This window comes from Oreochromis niloticus, linkage group LG13 (assembly GCF_001858045.2).
Source record: "Oreochromis niloticus isolate F11D_XX linkage group LG13, O_niloticus_UMD_NMBU, whole genome shotgun sequence".
Taxonomy (NCBI): Eukaryota; Metazoa; Chordata; class Actinopteri; order Cichliformes; family Cichlidae; genus Oreochromis; species Oreochromis niloticus.
In genome coordinates, this window is record NC_031978.2 from 20507213 (window position 1) to 20523920 (window position 16708).

The window sequence follows — 16708 nt, forward strand, 5'->3', positions numbered from 1 at the left end:
GCAAAATAATCTTCACAAACATGACACAGAACACTATGGTTACCATGTCTTTGTAGACTATTTGTCTGCATTGAGAGCTAATACTGGATTAAAAACACACGTGTACCCTAAAGTGAAGAGGGAAGAGAGCAACTAGCTTTAAAATAATGATTATTGTAATGTTAGGCAGTGGTTCACTACACTGTCTCATCCTCAGCCCTAAACTGCTTCTACCAGAGGTCTTTTCCTGTTAAAAGGGAGTTCTTCCTTCCTACAGTTGTCAAGTGCTCACTCTTAAGGCCTTTTCAAACCAGACACGTAAAACCCATGTGAATATTTCATTTGTTAATTTTTTTTTCTAGACTCCATTATTGTTAATGCAGCCATTCATGCCAACTGCGTAATTTTACTGGACAAATTTTAGGCATTTATTAATTTATTTATTTTTATAAAAGCACTTAGTGCAAGTTCAAAAAAAGTCACAATTTAAAAAAAGATTATATTGAACCTGACCTGTCTTTTGCCAAAAAATAAATAAATTCAGATTCAGATTATGAAGAAGAGCCTGGCAGAACCACTGAGCTAATTCATAATTAACTACAATCCTTTAAATATTTGGAAACGTTGGAGTTTGTGTCTCTGTACTGATTTTTAACCAGACTGGATCTGGGGTTGGGCAATGCAAGTAGGAGTACTCAGTGTTTTATTGATAACTGTTTATCTCATTATCATTATCTGAAATAATAAACAGAATGTATTTATTCTTTTAACTTGACAGTGAAAAAAAGCTTAAAATGGAAAAATTTTTGCCTACTAGTACCATATAAAAACTATACAGTTTTTCAATTAGAAAATAATGTACTGTATTTTGACACCAGTGCACTGGTAGCTTCCAAGACAAATGAGGAATAACTTGTGGTTAAAGTGAAGAAAAGAGTTAGTGTTCACTACTAACTGGTTAAATAATTAAAAAAAATTTAAGAAATTATGCAGACCTGATATTTTGTACTGATAGCTGATTCAGCATCTGACCTTCTCATATCATGGAGACCTGCAGCTTAATAACACTAATATGCAATCAGTGATGTTTTAAACTGAGGAATCCAAAACCTCTGTAACTACATTTGTAGATTATATACAGTCTGCTGGTAATACCGTCTGTGATTTCATCCTGATAAATAGATATACTTATTACATGAAGTTTATAAAATAGTCATTTCATTCAAGGACATACTGCCCTTCTGTTCATGTCATGGACTTCTCCTTGTTTCGAATTTCAGTTTGTAAGTGCTTATCACACTGCAGTTACGTCTTGTTTTATTCAAAACCCAATCACAATGTCACAAACCTTGAACTTCAAAATGAAATACAAAATATAAAACTTTAATTCAAATTTTAAAAAGCCTTGAGGTGTTACAGAATTCTAGAAAAACAGATATCACTCCAATTTTCTGGGAGAACCTTATGCCCAGGTCAATTTCAGGGTCTGTGATTACACTACCAGACATTAACCAAATTTAATCCAGTATCAGCATTTTTATGGCTTTCACTTTAAGAGCAAGAGAATGGCATCTCAACAGCAGACAGAGCCATGACAGTCATAAGTCAATATGCTAGCTAAGCTTTTAAAGGAAGTAAACGATGCCAAAGGATCTCACATGATGCATGAGCTTTGAGATTTTGCTGATCCCTTGTAATATCATTGGGTTGAGTGAAACAGAGTGGGAGATTACAGAGTAATTAGGGACAAGAAAAAGGTCTTTTTTATGTACTTAAATTCTTTTCATTAAATATTTTCTTATTTATTAACCTCTAAAACAGATTAAAATAGTTGAAGTTGCTATCAAGTGCAAAACTATGTTTGCAGAATATATTAGAAAAATAAATATATTTACTGAATTTAAACTCAATGTATAATCTCTCTAAAGCTGAGCTCTATTTGATTTACAGTACTGACAGGACCATACTTTATCAGAACACCCCAACAATAAAATAGTCATTAGCAGCCATTAACTGTTTCTGTCTATAGAAAGGTAAATAGTATTGCTTGACTTTTGTTTAAGTTGCTTCTAATAAGTGAACTATGCACACAGAAAGAAAGCCGTGCAGCCTTACTTTAATGTGAATGAAATTTAAGTGCACCAGGTTGCAGAGCTGTATAGTGTTTACATCACAGAGCTGTGTGCATTAAGAGTACATGGCAAGTTCTGCACAAAGGGTAGTGATAAATTAGCAAAAGGAGTCATGGACAACATTTCCACTGCTTATGGAATGTGTCACTTGGCTTCCATTAAGTTAATCGGGCTTAGTAGCATAAGATGATAAATCAGACAGTTCTTTGCAAATACCGGTAGGTTGCCACCTACAACAGTTTTCACACTTGTAGTTAGAGAAGAGAGAAGATACAGCAGATAAAAGGACATTATTCAAAGTCAGACACACAAAAAAAGAGTTTCTGTTTTGAGGCTGTGACAATAAAAGAGGTACGGACTGCTGTTGCTGTCGCCTAAAAGCCTGAATTCTTTGATTGACTTTATCAAAACAAGGAACGTCAAAAACAAAGACTCGCTGGGTGTTTTGATTTCCTCAGGGCATTTGGTCCATAGCAGCATGGGCCAGAACATATCTGAGCACAGCTCCATCCTCAAAATGTACTAGGTAATTACCCACCCTTTGGAGAACGGTTACACAAAGGTGAGAGAACAGTGGATAAATTCCCAGATGAGATAGATTTTTTTTGTCCTAAAGGGAAACTGCCTCGACAACTTATTTGACTTGGTTGTGTATTATTCATTAAGCGTTCCACATCCAATTGTTGTTCAACTGTCAGATAGGATTCTTTGAGCTCAACAGAAACTCGATAAGTTGAAGTTGGTTGTCAGTGTTATTCTGAATGCCTGGGATGATCCTAATAGCGCTTTTGTATTTTTTCCCCAACAGACTCTAACCCATGTCAACCACAACCTCCAGGTATTATTCACAGATTAGTTAAACAGGGAAAGCTATGAAAAATAGACAACTTTTCATAAGTTCTTTTTTTTCTGACCCAGCAAAAAACAGAATCAATATATAACCAAATATACACAGAGAGAGAGCGAGAGAGGGAGAGAGAGAGAGAGAGAGAAGAGATAGGTGGCTGATAAGGCTGTGAGGAGGATCCATACATCAAAAGTCTCGGGTTATTAGATAAAAGACAGCAGCATAAACAATTTCAGCAACTATATGCTTTAGCTTTAAGATCACAAGACATTACTAATAGTAAAAAGCAACTCCATCACCAGGTCAACCAATACTATGAGAAACCATTTGTACACAAAACCTGCAGTGCAGCTGAAAGACTTTAAAAGCTAAAAATAAATTATAATCACTGGGTAAATCAAACTTGTTATGTTTGACAAAACAAAGATAACAATTTAGTCCCATTTCATACGTCAAATCATTTTATAAGTCAGTCTGTTGTGTCTTAATAACCACAAACTCTATTAAGCCGCAGAGCTGGTAAGTTTTGGAAGTCATCCCCATTGTATAACTGCTTAATTACCAAGCAGATGAACTGAATGTTGCTCCAATGAACACATGAAATAACACTGACCACTTGTCTACTCACCGTGTAAATGATCACTGCCAACATGCCAATCAAGGTCAAGGAGCTGATGGAGAAAGACAGGGCAGGAAGACCATCTGTAGAAGGAAAAATCAGGTAAGCAATTAGAGATCTGCCATTGACCTCTGAAGGACACATCAATGGACTCTTAACATGTACAAACTCAAGATCACAATTTCTGCTCTTTTAATTTTTTTTAGTAATGTTTTTCAGGCAGCTGTTCGTTGAGTCCTGCTATTAGTTGAAATGTTAAAATTGTTCAAATCCTATTGCAGTGAATGTATTAAATACCACAAACTGTTAACATTTGCTCCAGTTGTCTACAGGGAGGTCTTTAAAGTATCCACAGTGATTGTAAAACAGTGAAAACTGATATTGGGACTAGATTCGAGGCTCTCCACTCTGAAAATAAAGTCCATTTACCTTTCACAGAAAGTGCAACTCTAAATAAATTTTTCTAGGTAATGTATGGTTTTACTTGAAAGTATATATTACAAACAGTGGAAAGATAGTAGTAAGGTGAGTACAGAAAATTAATGACAAACAAATACAGTACTGTGAAGAAGTATTTTCCCCCTTACTTATTTCTTGTTTTTTGTTTAAATGACAATTTTATTAAGGGAAAAAAGCTATGCAAAGTAATCGCCCCCGTTTTTAACTAAATTTGTGGAAAGCTGAGCTCACTTTCATTAGCCACACACAGGACTGTTTACTGCTAGACCTGAAACAGAACCTGTCTGATAAAGTGAAGTGGGCTAAAAGAACGATAAAAGAAAGTTAAAGAAAAGCAACACATCTTGCAATGATCTAAAGAAACTCAGTAACACATGAAAAACAAAGTCAGTGATATATAGCAGTCTGGAAACCTTGTTGAAGGCTTTGGGACACCAGTGAATCACAGAGAGAGCTATTATTCACAAAAGGAGAAAACTCAGTGGTGAATTTTCCCAGGAATGGTCGGCCTACCAAAATTACTTCAAGAACACATCAATGACTCATCCAGGAGGTCACAAAAGAACCCAGAACAACACCTTAAGAACTAAAGGTTTAACTTACTTCAGTTAAGGTCAGAGTTCATGATTCAAAGATAAGAAAGAGACTAAGACAAAAAAGACATCCATGGGAGAGTTCCCAAGCGAAAACGTCATCTCACACGTAAAAAATATCTCCCAAGACTTTCGGGAGAATATTCTGTGCACTGATGAGACGAAAGCTAAACCTTTAGAAAGGTTTGCATCCCGTTACATCGAGCATAAACTAAAACAGCTATTTCTTGAAAAGAACATCATAAAAACAGTCAAACATGGTGGTAGCGATCTGGGACTGCTTAGCCGCTTCAGGAGCTGGACGACTTGGCGCAATTCATGGAACCATGAATTGGGCTCTCTACCAGAGAATCCCGAAAGAGAATGTCAGGCCATCAGTTTGTGCCAAAAGCACTTGGATTATGCAGCAACACAATGATTCAAAACACACCTGCAAATCCACCTCTGAATGCAACAAAAAAAAGGTTTTTGAGTGGCCTAGTCAAAGACTGAAGTGAAATCAGATTGATTCAAACTGGCATGACCTTAAACAGGCCGTCCATGCTTGAAAACACTCCCGAATTAACATAATTCTGTAAAGAAATGTGGGCCAAAACTCCTCCACAGTGATGTGAAAAACTAATTGGTACTTATTGCAAATGCTTGATTGCAGTTATTGCTGGGTGGCAAAACCAGTTTCTAGTTTATGAAAAGAAAATATTTGTTGGGGGAGGTAGGTTTGGATAGCTTTTTTCCCCCTTAAAAAATAAAATCATAATTTATTTTTTTACATTTATTTTAGTTATCTTAGTCCAACATTAAATTCTGTTTGATAATTAAAAAAAAATACAAGTGGGACAAATATGCAAAAAAAACAAAAAAGAAAAAAAAAGGAAAATACCTTTTCACAGAACTGCAAGATTTGGTGGTTTTGGTGCGAGCCTGAAGGGCTACAGCTTAAAAATCAGGATATATTAGTATCTGCTGCTTGTACTACTCATTACTTTTTTTGTAAGCACCCCATACCCACAGATCAACAATAAAGGTTATATCACTGAATGGGGATAATGCGTGTTGGTATTCAGGTAATCTTGGGATTTAGTATGTTATTTTAATGAACAGAATTTCTTTTTCCAGAGATACACCTATTCAACATTTTTGTCATCACTGCCATTTAATACATTGATCATAGCCAATGTTTTAACAGCTGGGTCTCTCAATTCTGATGTGTGGTTGAGCTGATGTGTGTCACCTTTGATTGAGCCAGAAAGGGGACCACCCATAAGGCAAGGGCAACAGTAGGTGTCACACCAGCTGTCAGAGTTAGAGTTAGAAGACAGGGATTGATGAAGAGACTGATTGCCACACTCCCCTGTCAGGATCCCACCTGTCATAGTGCTCCAAGTAAAAAGCTACACATTTGTCCCTCTGTAGATATCCCGCATTTTCTCAGCAGCAGCCTCATAATGCCCAGCCCACCTGTCAACACGGGCATAGGTGGCTCTGCTTGCCTTTCTCCTTGACAGTGGAATTTGAATGGGAATTTTAAGTCAGTATTCAGGGCATGTATAATTTGTGCTGTTTATATCATTTATCACTTTCCTTTATAGGCATCTCACAAGCAGCAGGACAAAGAAGTGGAAAATAGAGATAAATTATATACCTGCTCCCTATTGTATTGTATGTAAAAGGAAAACTTTGAAGTCTGACAGCTGGGCTTAACATTAACATGTGAATACGCGTTTTCGACTCCCGAGTGTTTCATCGCGAATTTGCTGCCTTTGTTTAGTGGTGAGCTTGGTAAAATAGACAATAGCATCATGTTCTGCATAGAGAACATTCTGTTCATGAACTCCACACAAAGCAAAGGATACATGTTTGCTGCCAGTCTTCTTGGTTTCTTGAGCAGATTTTCCGGGGCTTAAACATAGGGAATATTGTCTTTTATCATTGGTGCTTCCACATCTGGACAGCTTCGATTCCAAGAGAAACAGAATGCGGCAGCTCTTATCTCAACCCCATATATATATAGCCCTACAGGCCTGTGTTCATGCATGAGACTTATAAAGAAAGGTGTTTATTAAGGAACTCCTTTAGCCCTAGCACCCTACTTCTGTCGAGTGACTGAGTAATTAAAAGCAACTAGCAACTAGTCATCTATTCAAAGGAAGGGACTTTTTAATAACCACATACTGCGAGACAACAGATGTTTTCTGCTAATAGAGGGAAAAAAATAACAAAAAAATCAGCATCAGTACACCTTTAAAGAGTTTTTTAGAGAGTTAACCACATGTGCATCACATTTTTGTCATGGATAAACAAATGCTTAACCCAAAGGATTTGAGTGAAATTAAGGATCTTCAAGTGATGCTTTACAGCATCTACTTCCAGGGGCAGCACTTAAGTTTATAATTTCTTTTCTTAATGCTGAAGAAAGGAAAAAGTCAAGATAAGTTAAGTGTTAGGAATATTGTTCAAGTACTCATAGTAGTTAAAACTGGACTACTGCCCACTGCACTCTCCCCCTTGAGACATGGCCAAAAATACACGACGGTACTGTATGGTCTTGAATACCAACACGAGAGCTAGTGATCTGGAGAACATTAAGGCATCACTTGAGCACTGTAACAAATGTAATGCTGGAACTATTGAAGAGGTAGTGACTTTAATGCACAGTTGTTGCAAAGCAGTCAGGAGGGTTATGTGGTAAAAGTGCCTTTTCTTTACACAATTAACCTCCCATCTGGAAAGAGAAGAGATGGGGAATTACAAAAGGGATCATCCTCACATTTCCTCAGCAGCAGAGCAATTTCCCCCTGTGCCAAAGGAGGAAGGTTATAGAGAGCATGTAGGGGTCCACTATTATGCAGAGAGGCAGATGGTTCAACTTCCTCCTTGATCCCCAGATGGCAAGAGGCCAAAAGAACTATTAGGAGTCCACATTTGCCAGTGTTTAGCATGAGCATATTCTCAGCCTTTGTTCCATTCAACAAGTGAAAATGCCCAAATAGGGAGTTTTTACAGTGTTGTTAGGCATCAACACAAGATATTTTCTTTATAAAGTAATTTCTTATCACATTTTACATGACTCTTCAGGTAGAAAGTGACTGGAAAAGCTTGCTACATAACATTATTGAGTATTTAGGGCAGTATTGCAATCTGTTTTCAAAGCTTGACTTCTGCTGTCGATCTTGGCACTTTCTATGACAAATACAAAGACTGATTTAAGAGTGATTACTAGACAGCCTGTCTGTAAATCACAAATGAAAGCTGAAATATATATTAACACTAGGAGAGCTAAGGGGGTCGTTTTGTAACTTAACTCATATTTCTTGACTTTTTCCTAAAATGGGTTTATTCATCTTATGGTGAATTTTCAGTTGTGTGGAATAAAAAGAAAAATCACAACCATTTATACCTATAGCCACTCAGGACATCATTTTTACCTAAAAGGAATTAATGTAAATGCTGTACACTCAACCAGTCTGGCTGCCAAGCAACACATTTGCTATTAACCAATAACTATATAGGTCACTATAGTTAGATAAAAGAGGAATAATCATTGTAGTGCTAAATAAGTTGCAGATGGGATATTGAGCCAGGGTGGAGCAGAGCAGAGTCCCGGACGGTTTGCTGACTGTGCAGAGCAGCAGGGATGTGATGTTAATGAGATGATAAACAGTCACTGTTCTACTTTTACAACAATTCATTTATTAAAATGTGCTTCTTATCTTTTGTGGGCAACTGTGAATTAACTTTTTAAATGTAGGCAATGGTCGGCTCAATCGGCTCCACAACTTTTCCACAATTTTGTTCTCCTACAATAAATAAAGTATTTAGATGTGACAGATATTGTGGTGTTTGTTCTTGTTCATTAGTGGATTCTGTACCACTATTGCTGTTGTTGCTTGACAGAGCCTGGCAGTTCTAGAGGGTTTGTGGTACAAGTTGTTACAATTTTACATTACTTTACATGGGTGAGGGTTTTTTCCTAAGTTTCTGAAGGTTCCAGTGAGGCAAATGTGGAGAGGGTATATTAACAATTTCAGTCCGTTTTTGACATCTCGTCTTTGACATGTTCTAGTTCCACTTAACTTTCAATGGTGCACTTTAAATTAACCACATTTCTAGTCTATTAATTTAAAAACTAATTTGAGACTTTCAAACCTTCCATATAATTTTCTAGCCATCCAAGACATGACTACCTGCTCATATCCTCCCTCTCCAAAGTGGAGAGGGTTATGCATTGTATTAAAGTGTTTAGTCATGGTTATAATGGTAGCCCAAAACCCTGTGTTACATAGACAGAAAAGCTGTACTGGACAGTACTGTGATCAGTGATCAGGTTATATGAGTTATCTGAGACTTCCTCTCAGACCGTGTACAGAGAGTTAGAGTGGGGCCTCATCTTTCCTCACCCCTCAGCCTTAACACCAGCTCTCCACAAGACTGTGTACTGAGTCCCCTACTGTACACTCTGTACACACATGACTGTGTTAGTACCCACCCAGACAACGCAGTCATCAAGTTTGCAGATGATACCACCGTGGTGGGGCTCATCTCTGGGGGAGATGAGACGGCGTACAGAGCTGAAGTTCAGAGGCTGTCAGATTGGTGTGTAGATAACAACCTGGACCTCAATACCACCAAGACAAAAGAACTGGTAGTTGACTTCAGAAGGAGGAAGTCTGAGCTGCAGCCTGTCAGCATCAACGGGGAGTGTGTAGAAAGGGTCTCCAGTTTCAAGTTTCTGGGTGTGCACATAGACTCCAATGGAGCTCTAACATCTCTACGGTTTTAAAGAAGGCCCAACAGCGTCTCTACTTTCTGAGAATCCTCAGTAAAATGGACCTGAAGAAGGAGCTGCTGACCGTCTTCTACTGCTGCTCCATTGAAAGTGTGCTGACATATTGCATCGGCGTGTGGTTCTCCAGCTGCACCACAGCACACAGAAAGGCACTCCAGAGGGTCATCAATATGGCCCAAAAAATCATTGGACATCCTCTTCCCTCCCTGAAGGACCTGTACAGCACGCGCTGTCTCAAGAGGGCACGCAGCATCCTACGGGACTGCACACACCCAGGACACCGGGTGTTTAAGCTGCTGCCGTCTGGAAGGAGGTTCAGGCTGCTGAGGTCCCGAACAAATAGACTCAAGGACAGCTTTTACAACAGGGCAATAGCCCTAATCAATGCAAATAGCTGACCTGACTGGCTACCTACCTGGACTTTTTGGGGGGGAGGTAACAACGGTAAAAACAGTAACAATAATAATATTTATATTTATAACAGGGTGCAATAATAATTAATGTGCAATAATAACAGTGTGCAATACAAATACACTTATTCTTCTTTTTTATTACTAAGTTATTATACTGTGTTGTTTTGTTTGTGTTGCGTTGTGATGTGTCGTATCGTGTTGTGTTATATGTAGTGCCGACGTAGGACAGTTTTCCAATTTCATTGTACTATTGTACTATGTATGACTTTGCACTGACAATAAAGAGTTATCTTATCTTATCTTATATATAAAACTGACACTATAATAACTTGATAATAGGATGACAGTAGAAATAAGGAAATTCTACAGGATGAGGTGGAGTGAATGAAGTAGTTTCACTTTCAAGTGATAAAGAGAAAAAATATGATAAGTCATGGGAACAACTGCTATAAAACAAGACATAAATTAGACATAAGTGTAGGCGTTTTTCTAAAGAATGGGTACTTACGACTACTCCCAAGTTCCTCAAAAAGGTATTGTACTTTCTCCCACTGAGTAGAATTCTGACCAGGTGGGGCGGCGAGTGGAACAAACGCTCTGTAAGAATAAAAAAATAATAATTTGTAAGACAGATAAAATTAATGTGGTTTCTTCTAGGCTATCTTTGTCCTCATCACAGAGAGAGAGATTCACAGAGATTCATATTAACAGCACATTAAACTGCTCTTTTAAATGAAGGAAAGTACATGAATAATAATAAGGTTTCCAAAAAATAAAGTTTCCAAAAAGTTGAGATATTAATCAAATCATTTAAAAATTAAGTAAACCTTGCATTTAATTAAAAACAGTACAAAAACAATACGTAAAAATGATTAAACTTACGCATTAATAGCTTCTGGAAAAACATCTATTTGCTTACCTCGGCATAAACCACAACTGTTAAACTGTATGCAACTGACCTACTGTATTCTCCTTACTTTCACAGTAAACTGCTGAGCTACCAGTTCAGTCAGGTCAGCAATTTCTAAGTGTTCTTAAATTAAGACCCATGCAGCTACTCAGACAGATACAGACATACACTGGTGCGAGCCAGTAATTATGGCCTATGTTTACACATGTGACTATGAAACTGACTTGGATAACATAGCTGAGGAGGAATATATTATGGCAATGGATAATAATCACTGAAACTACTGTTACTGCAAAAGAATTCTTACAAGTCAGCAGTAAGCATATAGCTCAAATGATTAACACCTGATTATTCAAAATGAAGCTATTTGCAATTTTTCAAAAAAGCTCCTCAGTTTTGTCGTTTTGAGAAAAACAGCTGCCACACAGACATTAACAAGCGCCACTCTCCTCTCTCTGATAGTCTTTTTATAATGTACATTTTGAGTAATAAAGAGACATGTCAGCAACACGTTTCCCAACCGGGTGATTGGCAGAGATTACTTGTATTTTTTTAGTTAGAGAGATATACAACACTGCAAATAAAAACCTGAAATAGGACAGAAACTACTCAGTTCAGAAAAAAAGAGACAAGGGTTACCCCCAGCAGGCAACCAAGGCAGAAAGAGTTTAAGCAAATGTCACCAATTGTTGCCACAGTAACATCCACCTTAGGCTTGAGTTAGACTGAGGGTTCTGTGTCCATTTTATTTTATTGTTTCCACTTTAAAATTATTTTAGCAAACTCAAGACCAATCTAACCAAAAAATCCCAAACTAAGTCCAAAGTATCCAGACCCAAGGTTTCCAAAGATTTTTTCTGATGTTATATGTATTTCCTCTAGGATTCATACGTGCACTTTATCTTTTTAATGTGAATTCCTTTGGTCATCATATGTCTCACTTTTGCTTTTAGAAAAAGAAAATAAAAAGCACCCGTTAGCTTACTCAACTCTTCATAACTGTGTCTACATAAAGGTTTTTCTAACTTCATTCTTATATCCATCAGATGAGAAATGTTTGGTAGAGTTGGTCATGCTTTGGTCTATTTATTGACATTAATTTCCAAACTTCTGTGTGTTGTGGTTCACTCTTTCTGGAGAAGTAACCTTGCTTTACTTGTTGCAGAATTCAGAAGCCATCATCTTTGATCACCAATGTAACAGTCTCTCTTTGCCACTTAAAATGTATTTTGAAATTTTTAGTGCACATCTTCTATGTAGTTCCAAAAAATAAGTTTGACATAGTGTCTTACTTAGAAAAACCTAGCTTCTCTATAACTCTGACAAAGCTTGACTTCAGTTCCTCCGATTTCAAATAAAGAAAAAATGGGCCTTTTTCTTTGAAGGCACCTTAACCATGAAGCTGACAGCCAGTCTTTGCGAAAAAAAAGAAAGAAAAACTGTTAATATTATTTACATTACTACAAAAAATAAGTTTAGAAAAACTGAAAGCATTACATAATTGGCAGTCAGATTTTAAGAAGCATAGATAAATAAGTAGAAATCCTGCAGCGAACAATCAGGAGCCATTTAAGGAGTCAGTCACCTTGCCAGGTTTAAAGACAACAAAAGCCTTGTAACATCAAGCAAAGACCTACTGAGTGAACACTGCCCAAACAGGGCTATTATGTCTGTTGGTATCAGAAAAGCAGTCTGAGATTAAAGCTATCATGTTGCTGAAAATCAAAGCACCTAAGCAACAATTGCCAGAACAAAGCAGCAATAGTTCCAGTTTATTGGGCAAAGGAGGGGGAAATTGCTTCTCTCTATAAAAACATCCTGACATCCAAACTTTCAGCTGTAACAAAGTATAGTCATGTGTCCTTTTTTCTCTCCCAGCCAGGTAAGCCTTCTCTCAGTGCACCATTTAATGGTTGAGAGAGCGCATTTAATTGTGTAGGTTGAACTTCAGGTGTGTTGCTGTCACGGTTGCAAAGGAAATCTATTATGTTGTGTTGGTGTTGCTAAACACAACCGGTTTTAAATCTGCACATAAACAGAGCATGGCTGAAAATGTGTAAATTCTGAATTTCTAAGAAAGATCACATATTCTATTTAAATGTACTCTGCATACTCAGAACATTCAAAGAATCTAGTTAGCACTCATACACAAAAACAAAACACTTATTTAGAGAAAGGTATATAGCTTTGTCTCCTGAATGGCTTATCATGGCCAGACAAATGGCCCTGTAGCTGTTTGAAGGGATCGTCTTCTCATTAACTCAACACAATGATGTATCCACACCGAGTACCTGCCGTGTACCAAAGCAGAAGAAGCCAACCATGTCTCCAACTCACCCAATTAAAAGAAGCGCCACGCAGACAATGACGAATCCAATTGTGTACTTCAGAGCATTTTTCACTTGCTGTAATGAAAAAAAAAATTAAACTGGTCAATCATAGCCATGAAGTGAACTATTATTATTCATTGTGAGTGAGGGAAGGGGTCATATTCCATTCAGTTAAGGACTATAGAGAGTGAGGACTATACAGAGCCAGTGTAGATCCTGTTTGACCTGGCAGAGATAAACTGTCACTCCTGGTGCTTTTCAAGGCTTTTAAAGTAACAATACAAAGGACCATCCAATCTGTGAGAGAAAGTGCCTCTGTCAGCTCAAAATTGACACATGCATGGGAGAAACAGCACTATGAGATAGCTGCTGTTTGGTGCTCGTGAAATTACTAAATGGTAAAATCCCTCGCTCAAGCATCTCCTAAAGTCTCACTGAATTAATGCAGTGGTTCAGTAAATTGGGGTGACTATTTTCATTACCACAATGAAACACGTGTTGGATAAAATTAGTGAAACATCTGTTGGGTAACTTTTCTTCATGTGTTATGACTTTTTAAGTGGCAATGCCTTGCAGACTGAAATGTTACCTAAAAACTGAGAGCAGGTGAGCTAATGGTAGCAAACATTAAGCACAAGAAAGCCTGTTTTATCAAAAAAAAAAAAAAATCCTGACTGGTCTTTCCTTTCAGAGGAAAACTACATTTAACATCAGTCAGATATTTGGAGTAAATATCATGGAGTAATTGATTTTTTTTAATCAAATCTAACCTGTCTTTTTTCTGGCTAGTGTTAGTTATTACCTGTTAACAAAAATGAACTCAAAAACTCCTAGTTTGAAGTTGGTAATTGTAGCTAATTTGAGTTACCAACTAACTAGTGTCTTTAACTTATGGATACATTTGGAAATGCGAGTTGGCTAGCCTCCTGAATTACTTTACCAGCCAATGTTGATTTTAGCCATCAGTAAATTACATACATGTCACAAAACAAAACTGCATAAATAACACTTGTTTTCTGTGGCATACAGTACATAAAGTAGTACAATGTCTTACTGTTGTAGTCTATGCAAGTTTGCACACAGTGTGTTAGCTTAAGTTGCATATAAACTTGAGTTCAATAAAAAACCAAGCGATGGTGCTTTATTGGTTTAAAACCAGGTTACAGAGAGCTCACTTAAGTTTGTGCCTGCATTGCCAGTGCCTTAAAAGCATGTTGATTGTATTTGCTACCTAACAGAACATTTGATGTCTTTATTTTTTAAGTCTTTTTAATGTACAGAGTACATAGTCTAACTGTCAACAACCATTACAACCTTTTACATTCAGCAAATATGTGCACCTTGTTCCTTCTGTGATCATGCTGTGTGTGTGCGCCTTGTGACAGATTAGAAAACACTGCTCTACAGCACCACAAGTAGTCAAACAATCAACACTGTATCTGCAATTACTTGCAAATGATTTTCAAGCTTGTAAATTTTGGTCACAAGCAGCATAGCAATATAAAAGTAAGTTATTAGGAGAGAATTATAAATGATCCAATTATTTTTTTAAATTCTACATGAAATAATATTAAAGGAAAAACTACTTAAGAAACAACCTATTTTGCTGATAAAATCCACTTTAACATGGGTGCTTTGGGAAGGTTTGTGTGATTTTCAAAGAAATAAAAATAAAAGAAGTGGTGCAAGTTGCCTTGAACTGGCTACAATATTCAAATGAAATTATTTTAGGACATGCACCACATCTCAGCAGTTTACAGAGCTGTGTGTAGCAAAAGAAAGGTGCACACTTACTGAGCATTTGTTCACATTGTTGTCATCCCTTTCTTCATAGTAGAAGTAAACAAAGGGGATCCACAGGAAGACACAGATTAGTATGATGGAGTAAAGAGCTGTTTGGAAAAAGGAGAAATGAATTCAAGAATTAAAAATCACAAATTTTGAGATTTACACTGCCCAAAGTGAACATCACAGACTGTCAAACCTGCTCTATCATGACACAGCAGCACAGTGCATTAAAAAAAAGGTATTGTGCTGACTAAAGGTCATGTGAAGTACACATATGAAAATATATGTTGACCCTAAGGACATGTGCATTATTTTTTTTAACCCTATTCAGGATATTAAGGTACCACAGTATAACAAATTATATAGAAACCCCCAAAGTTTTATTTCTAATACTCCCAAAAATACAGCAACTTTTCTTTCTATTAAACTGGTATGGACATAATGTACTAGGTGCGCATTGTAATCTGGTGCCACCAGCAGTTAAGTTTCTACTGCTGCAACAGGTGGCTGAGAAAGGTGTAACCTGCAACTGAAAAATAAACATGTATATCACAAATGCTATGAAGAAATAACCAAAACAAATAAATAAATAAATAAATAAATAAGCCTTATTCAGAAAGGTGAAAAGACAGAAAGAGGGAGTGAAAGAGATCACATAAGCAAATGTGGTGATGGACAAACTCCAGAACTAACATTTGATGTTCAAACTGGCTTAAAAAGAAATGAACTTTATGTCCAGTTATATAAAGACTAGGTCAAGCAAAATAAATGCATAAATAATAACAACAATATTTCATATAAAAATAATGAGACCATATCACAATGAAAATCTGAATTAGCATACTGGAAAAAAAATGTGGCTTTCACCTTTTCAGGTAGTGCTTTTAATGCTTAGGTATTTTTAACTGCTTATCTTTATAACATATTTGGCCACAGGGTCAAAATTTAAGGAACAATGTTTCTAGTTTCTTTTTTCCTTTTCTTTCCAGTAACTTGTAGTGTGGGACAGGCTTACACTTCTTAAGCTGTGTTAACCAGCGAGCAATATTTAAACACTGTCTTAACTATGGTTGTTAAAACCAAACTACTGCACGCATGTGCGATCTGTATGCAGACACTTCATCTGCAGGAAAAACAAACGGTTATGCAAGATAAAAGCAGATCATAATGTGAGCGGAAAAACATCAGATCTTAGCATCTCATCTGCAATGGAAGAAAAATTTGCTAGTGTGCACCATGTTTGTTGACAAGTCAGTCATCCACTTTTTATTGATTTGCATATGGAGACTGGATTCACTGCAAGCACAATCAAGATAATGAGAACTGATTTTAATACAAGATGTAAATGGAAAAAAATGTATAGAACAGATATCAGTAATCAGTATCCAAAAAATGTTTTCTCATACAAATCATATGTCTATGTGTAAATGGGGTCATTAACAACTGTCAGCTAGTAAACCTGTATCATTAGTATCCTTTAAACAGCCTGAACATGTAAGGAACTGTTGTTTACACACTTTGAGCGTGTTAAACTCAGTAATCTATGAACGGTGCTCTTTCTGCTCAGAATATGATCCAGAACACTAAACAATTGATTCAATTAGAGGAGGAACATGTTCTCCCTTGGTTGTTGCTGTGATTATTAGACTGAGTACCTTTTACAAAGCAGATAATAACAATTTCCGCTTGAATGTTGACCAGACTAATATAAGAAAAAGCTATCAGCTTGAGAAAAAATGCTTTATTCACTAGAGCTCGTGACCTTCTACATGAGGTGCCCTGTCCTTAGAGAAAGGGCCTTGATATTCTCTGATCCAAGCCTTTTTGTTTGTTTCTTCCTATATACCTTTTC

The 16708-nt window shown here is 36.9% G+C and overlaps 2 protein-coding genes across 2 annotated transcripts in view; one reads left to right on the forward strand and one right to left on the reverse strand.

Annotated features, from left to right (window-relative positions):
• lmbrd1 (LMBR1 domain containing 1) overlaps positions 1–16708 on the reverse strand; it is a 50654-nt gene that overhangs the window by 23351 nt on the left and 10595 nt on the right. Inside the window, exons 4-7 of the mRNA XM_003441000.5 lie at positions 14863–14960; positions 13076–13143; positions 10337–10425; positions 3587–3660 (exon numbers count right to left, since the gene is read on the reverse strand). Of these exons, the coding sequence (XP_003441048.1) occupies positions 3587–3660; positions 10337–10425; positions 13076–13143; positions 14863–14960 (329 nt within the window). The remainder of the gene's footprint in view (positions 1–3586; positions 3661–10336; positions 10426–13075; positions 13144–14862; positions 14961–16708) is intronic.
• Positions 1–16708, forward strand: part of LOC100699545 (collagen alpha-1(XIX) chain) — a 159684-nt gene that overhangs the window by 21660 nt on the left and 121316 nt on the right. The window lies entirely within an intron of this gene.